This window comes from Rhineura floridana, chromosome 7, assembly GCF_030035675.1.
Source record: "Rhineura floridana isolate rRhiFlo1 chromosome 7, rRhiFlo1.hap2, whole genome shotgun sequence".
NCBI lineage: Eukaryota > Metazoa > Chordata > Lepidosauria > Squamata > Rhineuridae > Rhineura > Rhineura floridana.
The window spans coordinates 82820884-82837000 of record NC_084486.1 but is presented as its reverse complement, the minus strand read 5'-3'; the positions used below and the strand labels follow the sequence as shown (position 1 = coordinate 82837000).

Genomic DNA, 16117 nt, shown 5'->3' with positions numbered 1-16117 from the left:
AAAAGGCACATTCTGAAGAGTAAGCATCTTGCCCATCTTTATTTTTTAGATCTCAGATTAGAGTTCATTCATTGGTGCAGCTTTTGTGTGCATGAGAGAGAAACTCTACAGACATACAAATAAGATAAAACAGTCCTACTGCCCTCTAAACAGTGGCGTCACTAGCTGGGTGCGGGAGTGCGGACCGCACCAGGGTGACACCATGAGAGGGGGGTTGCCATATTGCCTGGTTAGCCGGGTTTTACCCAGATTCTTTGCATGCCACCCAGTGCCCGTTTAGCCCCTTAGCTGGCCTGGATTCTCAGCTTTCATTTTTAAAAAAAATTAAGTTTCTAGGTGGTCCAGTTCTCAAGATATACATAAAAATGTCAGCCCCCCCGTTAAATCTTATTTTAAACTACTGTATAGCACTTTGTAGAATTAACCCCGCCTGTTCAGGATTGCAGCCAATCAGTGAAGTGTTTGGTTGACCTGTGGCAGTGTCTAGTAAACCTCATTGCAAGGCCAGAAAATGGTGGTTTCCCCCCCTGTTTATCTGAAAATCTCATAAATTGGGTAAGTATATACATTTCAGGTTTTTCCCCTCTTGTGTGTAGGAGTCAGATCCTGGGCAGTGTTTTGAAAACCTTCCCAATACTTGCTTTTGTGGGAGTAAAAGCATTGCTAATCCCATATGTCCAGAGTAAATCCCATTGAATTCAATAGGATTTACTTTTGAGTAGACATGGTTATGAATGTGCTGAAAATCAATGGGACTTGATCAATGGGAGTGAATGTAAAAAAGAATTGTGTTTGTGTTCTCTTTCTGTCCCCCCCCATCCAGTCCTATTTTAAAGCAAGTAGGCAGGGCTTACTTAGGTATTACAGTTTTTATTCTGTAGGAAACTAATACTGGTTTTTTTTAAACTAATACTGATTTTTCTGCAATGACCAACTGGTTTGACAATAAACTATTATATGGGCTGTATGTATTTATACATCTGCAGTGTGTGTGTGTGTGTGTAGTCTTTCCAACAACCCTGTGAGGTAGGGTTGGAAACCAAGGCAGCTCACAACAAGAAATAAAGCCATTTAAAATCTAATAACCATAAAAACAAGTATAAACAGTTGCAAAACAGCGTAAAGTGGCATGATTCGGAATTTTGGGTTGTGTGAATGAAGTTGCTTATCACTTGAGGTTGCAGTTCTGTCCCTGTTTGAGTAAGTTCCACTGAATACACTGGGACTTGCTTCTGAATAAATAAACCTAGGATTGCACTATAAATATCTTTACAGTTTGTGTAAATAATAAATATATTTGATAGTCATGCTTATATAAATATTTCTTCATTTATCATATTTTTGGTTTTTGGTTAGGAATCCTGACTGGTTGTGAGATGCTTAGTTTTCTGCCTTACTCATAGGAATCTTGTTGTGGTTGGTATGGTATTACATTTAGGAAAGTGTTACTGCCTTCTGTGTTTTTTTTTCTATTTGCATTTCACTTATCTTTAACCTCACTCCTTTACAGCCATTGAAGCAATAGCAGCATATGCGAGATAATTAACTCCCATTAGTGATAAGAGCAAGACCTGGCTATACTCCCAGGCATTTTAATGTTATTATAATGTTCAAATTTAATGTCAATATGTTTTATTTAATGTTTTTGTTTAATTTGCTGTTGTTCATCACTGATTTTATTGTATATTGTATTTTAATCCTGTTTTGTTCACCGCCCAGAGAGCTACTCGCTATGGGCGGTTTAAAAATGAAACAAAACAAATAAATAAATAAATAAATAAATAAGAACTTACAGTTATTATTTTAATTAAAACAAGAGGCTTATCAGTACTTTGAAGAGGACCAGATATTTATTTTCTTTCTGAGCCCAGGACTGGGTCTTTCATGATGCCCGGGGGGAGGGGAGCAGGAGAGTAGTCGGTAAGACAGACATCCTGGCATTGGTAATCTAATTAGCAAGGTATGTGTGGGGTTGTTGCACACTTCCAGGCCCAGTTTCATTTTGAGTATAGAGGTGGAACCTGTGTAGATGTGGTTGATCAAAGGGAGAAGAAATTTTGAGTTAAGCAAAGCTCTGCTTTTATAAAACCTAAGAAACATACAGATACTTTGAATGTCTGAGTGCCTGCACCAGTGGAATACTGGAGGAACTTGTAAAACTTGCTGCAACAGTATTTAGAACTGAGCATGTGGCGTGAAAGACTCCTTTTCCTAACATTTTGGCTTGTTTTTTTCCACCCACCACATCTCTGAAATATATCGTATATGTAATGGTTAACCATACTGCTGCCCTGACTTACTTTATGTTTGTTGCTATTTTGTGTTTTTATTATGTTTTTATATTGATTGTGCATTTTTATTGTTTTTATTATATTCGTAAGCTATGCTGAGCTCTGTTTTTAACAGCAGAAGGGCAGGATATAAATCCTCTTAATCAATCAACATTCCATAGTGTTGGAAACTAGAGTCTAGGCATTTAAGGCTGAAAATGTTGTTTTTTTTAAAAAAAGATTTCTCACATCTTTCCCCAGTTTTTGGTGCTAATTCCTAGGCACAAAAACAAAACAACTGGACAATCCAAATATTAATAATATGCAAATAATTTGCATAATATGCAAATTAGCCTGCCGGATTTGTGGAACTGGAATATGGCAACCTTAACCCAGAGCCGCCCCGCCCCTAGGCACCCTAGGTCTGGTACGGGAGGAGGTCATGGGGGTGACACCATGAGTTACCGCACCAGGTGACACCAACCCTAGTGACGTCACTGCCTCTAAAAACTCTTGGCTGGCATCTCTCATTGTGTTCTGTCCATTATTACTTTTCTAAGAAGATAAGAATTCTTACCCTGCAATAGTCATCAATGGGCCTTAGCCTCTTCACAGCGACATCTCGAATATGACTTCTCCGGAATAGGATTTTACCTGGGGTAAAAAAAAGATGCAGAGATTGAACATATGCTTCCAAGACAGAAAGTACTCCTATCCTGCATTATACTAATGCAGAAGGAGGCAACCACTTGCTCTTAACCTCTTTCTACACATTCTGTCAGAATATATGGTTATCATCAACACAGCTCTCCACCAGCTTTCTTCTGTTATATGGAAAACAGAAAATATTTACTCATATACATTGTCCATATACTGCAGGTTGTATCCAACTAAGTCATTGCACAAGTGGAATTATGTCCACTCATGGTATAGGAATATATGCCATATTGCAATTATGGGGAAGATTTCTTATGAAGTACTATTACTGCAGGGATTGACAAAACCTCAAGCCTTTAATACCACTTGGTGGATGTTCATTGATTATGTTGCAGAATGTCATGAGCCCAGTGGAATGTTGCTGGAGTAATGATGATGATGATGAGGAGGAGGAGGAGGAGGAGGAGATACAGGATGGGATCCAAGAGAAGGTCCTAGTAGCTTGCAACAAGAAAGTGTTGAAGTAGAAGGCTTCAGCACTTTTGACAGTGACAGTTCCTCCCCCTTAGCTCCAGTTACAACAGAGGAAACACTGGCTGATCAGGAGTCAACCCCATCTCCTCCCCTCCACCCCCTCTTTGCCCCAGCCACAGCTGCTGCGCACCTCCTCTATAGGAGGAGGATCTTGATGAGGTGCTGCCGCCGTCACCCTAGACATGCAGACAACAGCTCTGGCAGGGTCAGCTGGCCCCCACTTTTCCAAGTAGGAAGAACTCTCATGTGCGCACAAATTCCTATTCTGTGACACCTTCCTCATGCAAGAAAAAAGAGCCCACTCAAAGCTATTTAAGGGTTGTAAGGGGGTGTGTCTAATTGCTGTGACAACATCTTAGCTTTGAGTACTCATGCCTAGTTATGCTGTGTAGGGATGTAGAATTTTGTGTGGCCTGTAAGCTGATCTATGAAGTGCTCTAAACTGAAGTTTTTCATTAAACATACAAGAGAAAAAGCAGTCTGATTCCAGCAGGCTTGGCCAGGACACACAACATTATTTATAAGATCATATATCTAATCTGCTAAATCCAGTGTGCGGCAGCTGTGAAAAAGGCAAATTCCATGCTAGGGATAATTAGGAAAGGAATTGAAAATAAAACAGCCGATATCATAATGCCGTTGTATAAATCTATGGTGCGGCCGCATTTGGAATACTCTGTACAGTTCTGGTCGCCTCATCTCAAAAAGGATATTATAGAGTTGGAAAAGGTTCAAAAGAGGGCAACCAGAATGATCAAGGGGATGGAGCGACTCCCTTATGAGAAAAGGTTGCAGCATTTGGGGCTTTTTAGTTTAGAGAAAAGGCGGGTCAGAGGAGACATGATAGAAGTGTATAAAATTATGCATGGCATTGAGAAAGTGGATAGAGAAAAGTTCTTCTCCCTCTCTCATAATACTAGAACTCGTGGACATTCAAAGAAGCTGAATGTTGGAAGATTCAGGACAGACAAAAGGAAGTACTTCTTTACTCAGCGCATAGTTAAACTATGGAATAAGCTCCCACAAGACGCAGTAATGGCCACCAGCTTGGATGGCTTTAAAAGAAGATTAGACAAATTCATGGAGGACAGGGCTATCAATGGCTACTAGCCATGATGGCTGTGCTCTGCCACCCTAGTCAGAGGCAGCATGCTTCTGAAAACCGGTTGCCGGAAGCCTCAGGAGGGGAGAGTGTTCTTGCACTCGAGTCCTGCTTGCGGGCTTCCCCCAGGCACCTGGTTGGCCACTGTGAGAACAGGATGCTGGACTAGATGGGCCACTGGCCTGATCCAGCAGGCTCTTCTTATGTTCTTATCCATTTGGATGATCTGATTCCCTTGACATTTAACATTTTGTAATGCTTATATGATAAATTATTATGTATTATTCGACCCCAAGTATTCCTGTCAATTGTGATGTTTTGTACCATTTCTTATGCTGTAATACTTCTTTGGATAGCCTTAAAATAAACTAGGGGCTCTGCCCCTACTCACTTTGCTTACCCACCCCGCCTACCATTGCCAACCCCTCTTCCCCCAGGTCACCAAACCCCTCACCCCCATGGTTCATGTAGCTTTCTCCCTGTTGCCCTCAGGTGTTGCTGGAGCCCCCCTCCCCCCTTTCTCCCCTCACTCAAAGGGTCGCTAGAACTCCCTTCCCTCGTCTCCCCACCACCACCCCAGGGGGGGGCAGAACTCCCCTCCCCCTTCTCTCCCTATACCCCAGGGATTGGCAGACCTCCTCTCCCCTGGCTGCTGCTCTGGGCCTCACCATGTGGGCTTGCCACCCTTGCCTGCCTCACTTAGAAGTGCCACACTACCCATTAATGCTTACAAAAATAATATAATATAGGCAGAAATTATATAATTAACAACGAAAGAAGTATGCTCAGGCAACAGAACATCCCCTCCCTCTCTTCCCCTGCACCCCCCCCAAATCTGCTTTGGTGTATTCCAACCCTGCAAAGCAGATTTGAGGGCAGTACTGGGGCACGCAGGGAAGGAGAGGGGGAATTTCAATGGAGCAAGTGCAGCTTACTCCACTTGCACAATGACTTAGTTGGATTCAACCCTTTGACTATTCAAGCACATGGGTGGAGAAGAAAGTTAGATGTCTTCATAATGTCAACTCTGATTTATTTATTTATTTTATTGCACTTGTATACCGCCCCATAGCCGAAGCTCTCTGGGCGGTTTACAGTAACTAAAAACATTAAAACAAATACAATTTAAAACAGATCTTATAAAAACAACTTAAAACACAATTTAAAAATGTAAACAGTATAAAACACATGCTAAAATGCCTGATTGATTGAGGTAGGCTTATGACAGGACAAGAGTTCTGACAGCTGTTACACTTTTTCACACTCTAGAAAATCTTGGAAGTGGGGACTGCTATCAGTGTTATTGTTATGTTATTGAGCATAACAAATTAATGTGATTTTGTTATTTCAAGTATGGGTTTCCAGACAAAGGTGTAAGCTATCAGGAGTTATTAATGGGGAGGTGGCTTGCAGGGCCCAAGTGTCTTACTCTCTATATCATCCTGCTTGGAAACAGCCATAGCAGAGGGCTAGAGAATGATATTATGGTTCCAACCCAGTAGGAATCAGGTCACAAATGATACCAGTAGGGATCCATCTGGCTCCATAAAGCTATTAATTGTGTCCAGGCCATTTAGTCCGAGCACCTTGTCACTCAAGAACAGACTTGAGCTGCTTCACCACCTGCTCGGATGCGCATATATTGGTCTTCAAGACATCATCTCGGACAGAAGGGAAGGGTATACTAAAAGAACTGTAGTGGCCCAAGGCTCAGTGAAACACCGGAGGCTTTGGCTAAAAAACTGATAAGCAACAATGTTGATACAGTATAGAAAACCTAGGAAATGAGGCCTCACATAGAAGGTGTGCCAGAGAGGGCATGGAAGTTTTCAAATAATCATTTTTAACACTTCCCTTTAATTTTATTTTATTTTTAATTCCAAAATGGAATTTTATCCATATTGGGGGAAAAAACTAATCAGGTATCAGTGGGAGTAGATATCATACTGCCAGCAGAATTATTCAGTTGCTTTCCACTGCCTGTGTAACTGACCAATCTTTTAGTCCCCCCACCCCCCCTTTTTGCAGCCAACATATTCCATTCGCTGATGAAAAAATATATATTAATAGTTAGCAGATGTTATGATTAATTAATGTACAGTACTTGGAAATAAAATCTATTTATGCACCAGAGGTCTTCCTTCTAATGGGAAACAGTCGTGAAAGGGTAATAGTCCCATTCCCTCACTAGGGATGGACAGATCTGTCAATTTTGATTCTCTCAGTTCCCATTTTTCCAATCTTAAATTCAGTTCTCCACATTTCTGCAGCAATTTGCGATTTAAACAAAATCCTCATGAAAATTCTCCTGCATTTTAGTGCAAATTTCTCCTAATAAACATATTCTTGTATGCAGCTTTGACCAATGTACATATTTTTGCAAACAATGTCTTTTAATATAATGCATTTTGCACATTATTTTCACTAATATATTTATTTTTATGCACACTTTCCCCTAATATGTGCATTTTTGTAAACATTGTTTGGTTAAAGAACTGCATCGTAAGGACTCCCAATAGCTTAGTTTACAAAACATTTAATGGGAATAGCTGTGATTACAAAGGCCTTTCACACTAAATGATGGGAGGATGAAATTGGCATAAACATAGAATTGCAAAGCTAGATCTTATATGGGGTTTGCCTCTTTTATCATCCTGCTACACTGACGCAAGGCAACATGGTACATATGCCTTGGCTTTGCTAGCAATATGGCATCAGGAATGTGAGGCTTAGTTAAGGGCAAAAATCTGTCCTTCAAGCTGCTGCACAGAAGGGCACAATAAAAGAGTAATGAATGGAATGGACTGCCTTCAAGTTGATTCCGACTTACGGTGACCTTATGAATAGGGTTTTCACTGTAAAAACATCCTTATTTGGGGGGTTTTGCTATTGTTTTTACTAATGAAGAAAAATGTGCCCTTTTCAGCATTCCAACTAACTGGTGTGATAGGCAAGCTCAGCAGTGCTCTGGAAGTGTTCTAAATGTGCCATAAGGATTCTCAAACAGCTCCCATTCTCTGGTTGCCCTGTTTCCAATCCAAGCCACAAAGTGAAAGCCAGACCGGCGGTGACCATATTTTAGAAAGTATAAAGCAATCATAGGCGTGGAACACATAAAAGGCCTCCTGAAACTGTAATTCAACTTCACTAAGCAGACAGTTTACAACGAGGCTCGTTTCTGCCAAAATACCATAACAGATACGAAACTTGAACATGAGAAACCAGGCAAGTATAATGTTATCCGTGGAACAAAAAGGAATAGAATAAAATAAAATAGGAAGGGGTAAGATTCCAGGATGTGTCATATTTAAGTGCTGCTGCCAGTCTCTTATGGAGGAGAGAGAGGGCACCCAGGTATAGACCATTTAGCTTAGTGAAGAGACCCCCCACCCCCTATGAACTGTATTTTGACCAGGCTGTTGTGGAGTTACGGAGTGCAGAAGGACTACCACAGCACATATTGTGTAGATCAGCTTTATTTTTTTTCTGATTTTCCTCTGTACTTGTGTACTAAGTCTAGATTATTTCTTTGTAACAGTAATTCTGTGATCCTTGAAATGTTTCTGTCTAATTTGAATTTAACAGCAGCTTTTGCAACTACTATAAACTTGTTCCAAAGTGTGGCTAAATTCTCCCAAACAGCCTGGTCCTAATCCCACTTATTTTAATGGAATTTACTTTGACGCATGCAGAGAATCACATGAAGGGAATGATCTCTGATTTTATACAATCCTGTGATGGAGCCACCAGTTTTCCATGTGAAGGAGGATTTTCCTTGTGATATTTTGACGCTTGAGTAGCAATTCACCCCAGCATCGCTATTATTACTGTGATTCCCCTTTTCTTTTAGCCCACAAAAGTGAGTCAGGAAATGTACACAACATAAATGGTAATGAAATGCATGCTCAGGAGGTTTATATGACTGATTGGATAGACAAGGCAGGGTTTGAGATAGAGGTCAACAAATTAGTAATGTGGATTAGTAAGATGAGGCTGTAATGCTTCAGAAAAGGCTTTGCTGAGAAGAGACTTAGAGCTACAGGGGACACAGTATGGTTGTCATGTGGAGGCCACTCCAATTGTTTGCAGCTAGACAACTGTTTTGACATGGGAAGCAATGTGTAGAGACCACCTTGCTACACCGCTGAGGTGATTTTCTTTCCCAGACCATGTGGAGAGCTGTTCCACACAAACAGCTACCACTTGACAACCACTGCCATGGGGGGGATGTGAAAAGCAATCTCAATGCGACCATTATCTTGTACATTACATTAGCCCTTAAAGGAGGTAAATGGCAGCACAAATGAGGATGAGGGGAAGTGGGCTGACTGGAGATAGTTTAGGCCTCTGTGCTGCCCTTGCAGAACTTGGTAGGCAGAAGGAAGATGGGGACAAGGTTAGAATTAGCTGGCTTTGTCCATCACTGGCAATGGGTCCACCTACTGTTGGTCTCCCTGACTTCTGCCCTACCATTCCCAATGGGCATCAGCCACCACTGCACACAAGAGATAAGTAATGATGGTCCAGCCTTTGCATTTTCGGTTGTGGTATTTCCCCCCATTATTCCCTCCTTTCCTTAAACACGCACAACACAATTTTGCAGAATCTTCCTCAGTTTTAAAGTTGCTTGAAACATGCCTAATTCATATGATTTATTCTAATCACAGAATCTGCTTCGGGTTTTTAGAGCACAGATTTTTAGTTAGCCTCTTGCATACAAACAGTTCTGTAACAGTGAAACTCAAGCTACTGTTTAAAGATTTCTTGAAGAACAGGGAGATCAAATATCCCCATTTATTGCCAAGAGATTTATGATTATCTGCATTGGCCTATCATCAGGGAGGGAGTTCATTTGGCAGAACTCAAATCGTTTTGCTGGTTGAATGCATCCTTAAGCCTTCATTTGATCCATATGATTATCTCTGGTTTTAAAAAGCAGAATTGTTCCTAACATTGTTACAACATGTCTGCAGGGCTGGATAAATGATATCATTAAAAAAAAAACACTACAGTGTCTTTCTCCTCATATCTATTTTCATTGTTTTTAGGCACCAAAGGAACACATATATACAATTGGTACTGGGGAACAAACTTCCTTTATGCTTCTCACCATGAAATTCCTTCCATCATTCTGCAGGAGAACGAACACTCAAGCCTCTGTTACATACAATAAAATTCACAAATGGCCATTACAGACAAGCCGTTTGAAGCCACATAGCCATCAGCAAGAGGAAAGCAGGGGTGGGGGGAAAACAAACCGAGAGTGTTTTGTGGGCAGAATGGCAACTTTGTCCTTCTTATCAAAATATGACCAGTGATCAATGAGCTGCACACATATACCAACTAAATTTGCACCCAAGGGATTGCCTTCTTACAGTCTTAAACCCAAAAAATTAGACTTGTGTCACCTGTCTGATATCTCCCTGAAGCCAAATAACCAGAGTTTGATCTCCAATTCAAATACGCATTCAGATGTACTGAAAGACATGCCTTCAGTGCTGTGCGCCCAAGCCTGTGGAACTCCCTCCCAGCTGAAATCAGACAGACACCCTCCTTCCTAAACTTCAGGGGCATGACTAAGACTTTCTTGTTCCAGTAGACATTTTAATGTAGTGTTTGGCTTTCAGATGATTTATTGTTTCATGTTGTGTATTGCTTGTTTTTATGTATACTGCTAAGAAATGCAAATAATGTGAATGTCTTATATAAATGACATAAATGTCTTAAATAAAATAAGTAAGTAAATAAATACATGCTAAGAAAATGCTGTAGACTAGGGATGGGATTTGCATCCCTGCCACTGATTTGCTCCGGGTGGAAGGATAGAGTGGCAGCTGTGGCAAAAGACTCCCCAACAGTACCAGATGAGGAAAAAGAACAGGAAGAGGAGGCATCACAGCGCAAGGCAAGCAACAGGCTGCAATGGGAGAATATCCACTTAATGCAGACACCACCACCACCATCCCGTGGTCAGAATTAAGCAGATTTGTCACGGCCACGCTAGACTGCAGCCTGTTGCTTACCCTGTGGTGTGGCATCTCCTCTTCCTGCTCCTCCTCTGCAGTCTGGCCTTGCTCCAGGAGGCTTTTGCCTTGGCAGCTGCTCTATCCTTCCACCTGGGGAGGGCCCCTTCTCTCCTGCCTCCTCCCATTCCTACTGTAGACTGATATTCCTGATGCATTTCAGTAGATGGTAGCAGGGCTGTGGTATACCAATAGAGATCTGAATCAAAAAGCCTTTGACAAAACCCTGACGTGCCAAGCCCTCTTATAGCCAGGTAAGAATCTTCTGCAATCACGCAACATGGGCCTTCCACAATGTTACTAACATATACAAATGCAACATTTTAAGTGCTACCACTGAATCTGCTGCTCTCCCACATCTCCTACATATTTATTTCATTTATATACAGCCTTCTGTATATAACATTTGGGTAGTGCACAGCAACAGAAAAACATTTAAAAGCAATACAAAACAATAATTAAAACGACGGGCTACTCAATAAACATGTTAAACGGCTTCATAAGTGTTTTCACCACTGAAATCTTGATATTCATTTCCAAGGGAATAGGATGCTTTGGCAAAAAAGGGAAGGGTTCATAACGAGTCCTTTTTTTGTGATGGAACTCAGTGGTACAGAGTACTGGCACCTCTTTTTTTGATGACCCGGGTAACAATGTTGTGCTGGCACTCACAACACTTTTATCAATGTATAAGTACCAGCTCCTCATTTTTTTTTACCAAACAACAACAACACTGGTCATAACTTAGGGGTAGAGCACAACCTTTGTGTCATGTTCCTTGCCCCAGAGACCCAGCATTGGCTTGAAGAGGAATCTGATCAGATGATGCACTAGTTGCCCTGCTCAAGGGAAAGGCCTCAGCACTCCTTTTTACATTGCCCCAGTTTGAGGACATGGCTCTTCCATCATCCTTGGAGTCTGAGGATGATTCCCCTGCATCCTCTCCTACACCACAACCACACAGGAACACACAACTGCAGGATATGCTATAGGCCCTTTAAATATTGCAAACAACTGTCCAGGAGAAGAGGGCAAACCCACTGGAAGATCAGCCTTTAGCTGAGGTAACATCTTCAGCTAGCAGGGACTCTTCATCCCATTCATGAACGGAAAGGGGCTCTGGTATTTATTACCATAAACCCCAAGCCCCAGCAGAACAGAACACTTTGAATGCAGAGAGTCCCAGGTTGAGTTTCAGGCATCTCCAGCTGGTGCTTGGAGCCCTGTTTGAGTCTCTGGAGAGTTGCTGACTGTCAGTGCAGAGCAGACCAATGGTCTGACTTGGTATAAGGCAGCTTCCTATGTCCCACCTTTTGAAAAGTGCTAACAATTGCTAAACTATTCATATTTTAGCCTACAAAAGCAACAAACTAACAAACATGAACTAACTGCAAAATAACTATAGTAACTATCATGTCCAGTTTCACCTACAGACACTTCAGCTCATTGAGGAGAATCTGTAATTATTAACCACAGTGCCCATGTCAGAATAAACCAGTTCGAACTGTCACATTTCAACAGCCTTTCCTCCAATGAAACAAAAGCATTAAGAAGCTCACTCATGTATTGTGGCTCTTGCCAACTACTTCCTCCTTCTCTTGAAAGGGTGCCCTAAGCAAACGTGACAGCAAGATCTACCTCCCGCTTAACTCCTTGTTACACAGTTGTGTGATGTTTTTCACTGTATAGGAAGGAGAGCATGAGGTATACCTAGAAGGCTTTTTTAAGAAAGACAAATTAATATCAGCAAAACTTAGAAGGAGGGATGTGAACTGACAAATGTTCATTTGGAACTTGAGAAATTGCATCTGAATTTCAGAGCATAAGGCAGCCAAACTGGACAGGCTGCTAGAAAAACACTAGCCCAAACAAGCTGGGCCTTCTTTCCAAGCACAGCCAAATCGAAGCAACAGCTTCCCAAATACTGCCTGCCTTTGTTTCCTTGTGCTGCTGTGCTATGCAGGACTGGCCAACGTTTACAAAATCCTGACACTAAGAACCTCACATAACCCTTAAAGGTTGGTCAGGTTTGTAGACTTGGGGTCTCCAATTCCATGCTGATGATGGATAGATGCCATCTCCTACCGGCATATGAACTAACTACATTGAGCTCAGCTGAGCACTCTCCCGCTCTTTCCACATCTGAATGGTGCACGGACTGTAAGGATCGGATGTGTTGTATGAAAGCATCTTAACCCATAACTAAAGCAGACTTGCCCTTAGAATTTAGAGGCATGATTTTCAAGTGACTCCCATGCAAAGTCAGGGGAAATCTTTTAAAGAAATCTACATTTCAAGCCTGGCATAAACCAGTTTGCAAGCCTAAAGTTCCTTCCAGGCCCATCCTCATAGGGCCAAACCATAGTTCAATGCTAAAATCCGAGCTAAGCCAGTGACTCTTCCAGTCGAAAGGGGAAGGAGACAGACAGGGAGTGATACAGAGTCCACAGAATTCCAATGCCAATTGTTTAACTGTCCAAACAGATTTAATGTTTAGAATAACGGGATGTACAGATTGGAGCTGAAGCAGTAAAACCGCCCTGAAACTCTTGCAGGCCCAAATGGTGTTGACAATGGGTCCAGCGTAACTGCCGGTATCACCATGAGCACAAGTCATGACGAAGGCACAATAAAAAGGATGCCTACAGAAGGATGCCCTAAAAATGCCCCAAACATTCTGGCATTTCCTCACAGGGGAGCTGCTCCAACTCACTGATCATTCTGGATGCCCTTTTCTGAACCTTTTCCAGCTCTACAATATCCTTTTTGAGGACTTGGATGCCAGTTATCAATATGACCCAGGGACCTACGTACATCAGGCTGCCGCCACCGCCTCTTGTGGTGGTAAGCGCCGGACCGGCTGGAGCCGGAGCTGGGGAGGAACTGCGGCCTCTTGGCGGGCCTGTTGTTGTGGCCTATGGTGGAGGACGTCGGTTCCTGTGATGATCTTTTGGCATTTTCGGAGGCGGTCTGGAGGCCCGGGAAGCGCCCCTGCAGCGGCCGCCACCCTTCCATACAACCTTCATCCACTTGCCTGATATCGGCGACATTTACACTCTGGCCCCTTCGCTGAGGCTTCTCTAAGAAAAACTGTTAGTTTCGTTTTTGAGAGGCTAGTTGTTCCGCCCCTCTCCTTGCTGGAACTGGTGGATGCTGGGGTTGGGGGAGATGCTGGTTTTTGATCTTGCAAATGGACTATCTCCCACACTGGTTTTATGCCAGGGTGGGAAGACTTACATCAGGAACTCCTATCTCTAGTTACACCTCGGACCATACAGGCGAGAAGCCTATTATTGAAACTAAGTTGCCTCTACCTTGTTGTTTAGTTATCATATATTGTTACAGATTTTATTGTTTGCTTTCTGATATTCTGTTGTTTTATATGTTTTGTTATATACATCACTCAGAGTGGCTGGTAAATCCAGCCAGATGGGCAATTAATAAATTGAATAAAATAAATAAATAAAATAAAATAAAATAAATAAACCTACAATTTCATCCTAGATTTTTAAACCATTTTGCTCTTGCCTTTCAAATAAGTAAGAACATGTGTAGGAAAATATGTTACAGTGTGTGCTCCAATCTTAGACAATTTATCTTGCTTTGTCTTTTCCTTTACTCTGATTCGCCCTATTTCACTCCACACTGAGTGTTGGGGCTGTTCTACTCTAGAGCTAGAATATTTTGCACATCACCTAAATGCTCAACAACATAAATTGTGAATTGCTACCTGTCGGGTATTTTATCTTCAAACACATTTCTTCTTTATTCATATTTAATACTGGGTATTTGGGATATGGGGGGGGGATGTTTGTATTGATTCCATAGCTTGATTGGAAAGGGGCTATAGATCAGTGATACAGCACATTCTTCGCAAGCTCAAAGTCCCAGATTCAATTAGTTAAAAGAACCTTAGATGACAGGACAAGGAAAGCTGTGCCCTTAGATCTTAGAAAGCTAATGTCAGTCAGAGTAGACAATAACAGGATAAATGCCAGTCTGACTCAATATATAGCAGCTGCAAATGTTTGTATCAACCAACTCTCTTCCCCACCCTGACCTACCAGACGCAACATGTTCCAACCCTTGATCTGCCAAACAGGACTAGGCATCACCCAAGTAAAAACCTGCTTATTACTGTCTAATGACCATCTGTGGCCCCACAACTGACCAGATATTTTACAAATCACATTGGCAATCCTATCTGCAGATCCTCCAGAAGAACATGTCACCATCCTCACATCTATATTGGAGTATTTATTTCATACAGTTGGGAGCTAAAATAATATATGGATTCCCATACACATGGGCCTGTTTTTTTAAAAGGCTCTGCATGCAACCCCCCCCCCCAAAAAAACCCCCAGAGGATAAACTCTCTTGAAGGAAATGTCTATACTAAGGAGCAATGTTGTCGCTTCCATTTAAAACAATGCCTGTGATTTAACGAGATTGCTATCCAAAAATGTCATAGGAAGAATCATCAAAAGGAGTCTGTGCCACTCCTTAAACTGGAACAAAACGGCTTATAGCCTATGTCCATCAGACAGCACAAAATAAAACAAGCAAGGCTGTTAGTATAATTATCTTCTTTTGCTATTTCAGGAGACACAGATGGGCTGGTAATAGGATCTCTTATTCCATAATTTATGAGTACATGTGTCTTGAACAATTTTCCACTAGGGATATTAATCGCTTCCTGTCCATTTTGAAGAAAATCCCCTCATGGTTTTATTTGGAACTAGCATGGTAAATCAGAAATGGTATCCATCTTGATTCCTTTACATTGGAATCCTAATCATATCTACCTGGAAGTAACCCAGTTGAAATCCTTTCCTCCATCTGGCTATTTTCTTTCATTAAAATACTTTGGCAGAAATCACTCTCTCTCTCTCAGGAATAAGTCCCAATGGACTGGATGTGATTTACCTGCTAATATCATAGGGTCCTATGTGTCCTACTTTACGCTAAGTAGTCCTCTATCAGAAGAGCTCTCTAGGGGTAAAGTCTCTGTATGTCCGGTAAAATCAGACACTGTGAAATATTGACTATTTTACAGCATCTGATTTTACCAGCCATACGGACAATGTTACCGTACTTTTGAGGGACTAATTATTAGACAAGGTGATTAGGTGTTTTTATTTATATATTTGTAACTTAAATTATAAAGCAAAGCCACAATCTGGAGGTCATGCAGCCAGGAGCGTTGAAATTGGAGCTTTGAATGCCCCCCGGGAAACGATGCTATGTGAAGATGTATCATTGTACCCAGGGGCATTGTACAGAAGGAAAAAATGCTCCACTATGATTTTGTAAATTAAGTGGGAGAGAACAAAGACTGCCCATCCACCTCGTCAAATAGTGAGTACCCCCCCAAGTCCCTCCCCACTTTTCAAGAGGGTTTATGGCCCACAAACATTTTAATTGGTGTATAATTTTATTTTATTTCTTAAATTTATTTTTAAGAACTTTATATAGAAATATATAACTTTATATATGAAATGCACAAATTATTTTCAGCCTGACTTTTTCTG

The 16117-nt window shown here is 41.5% G+C and overlaps 1 protein-coding gene across 3 annotated transcripts in view; it reads right to left on the bottom strand.

Annotated features, from left to right (window-relative positions):
• SH3PXD2A (SH3 and PX domains 2A) overlaps nt 1–16117 on the bottom strand; it is a 426239-nt gene that overhangs the window by 251901 nt on the left and 158221 nt on the right. For all 3 annotated transcript variants that reach the window (XM_061636089.1, XM_061636087.1, XM_061636088.1), the window contains exon 4: nt 2848–2924. In XM_061636089.1, coding sequence (XP_061492073.1) covers nt 2848–2924 — 77 coding nt within the window. The remainder of the gene's footprint in view (nt 1–2847; nt 2925–16117) is intronic.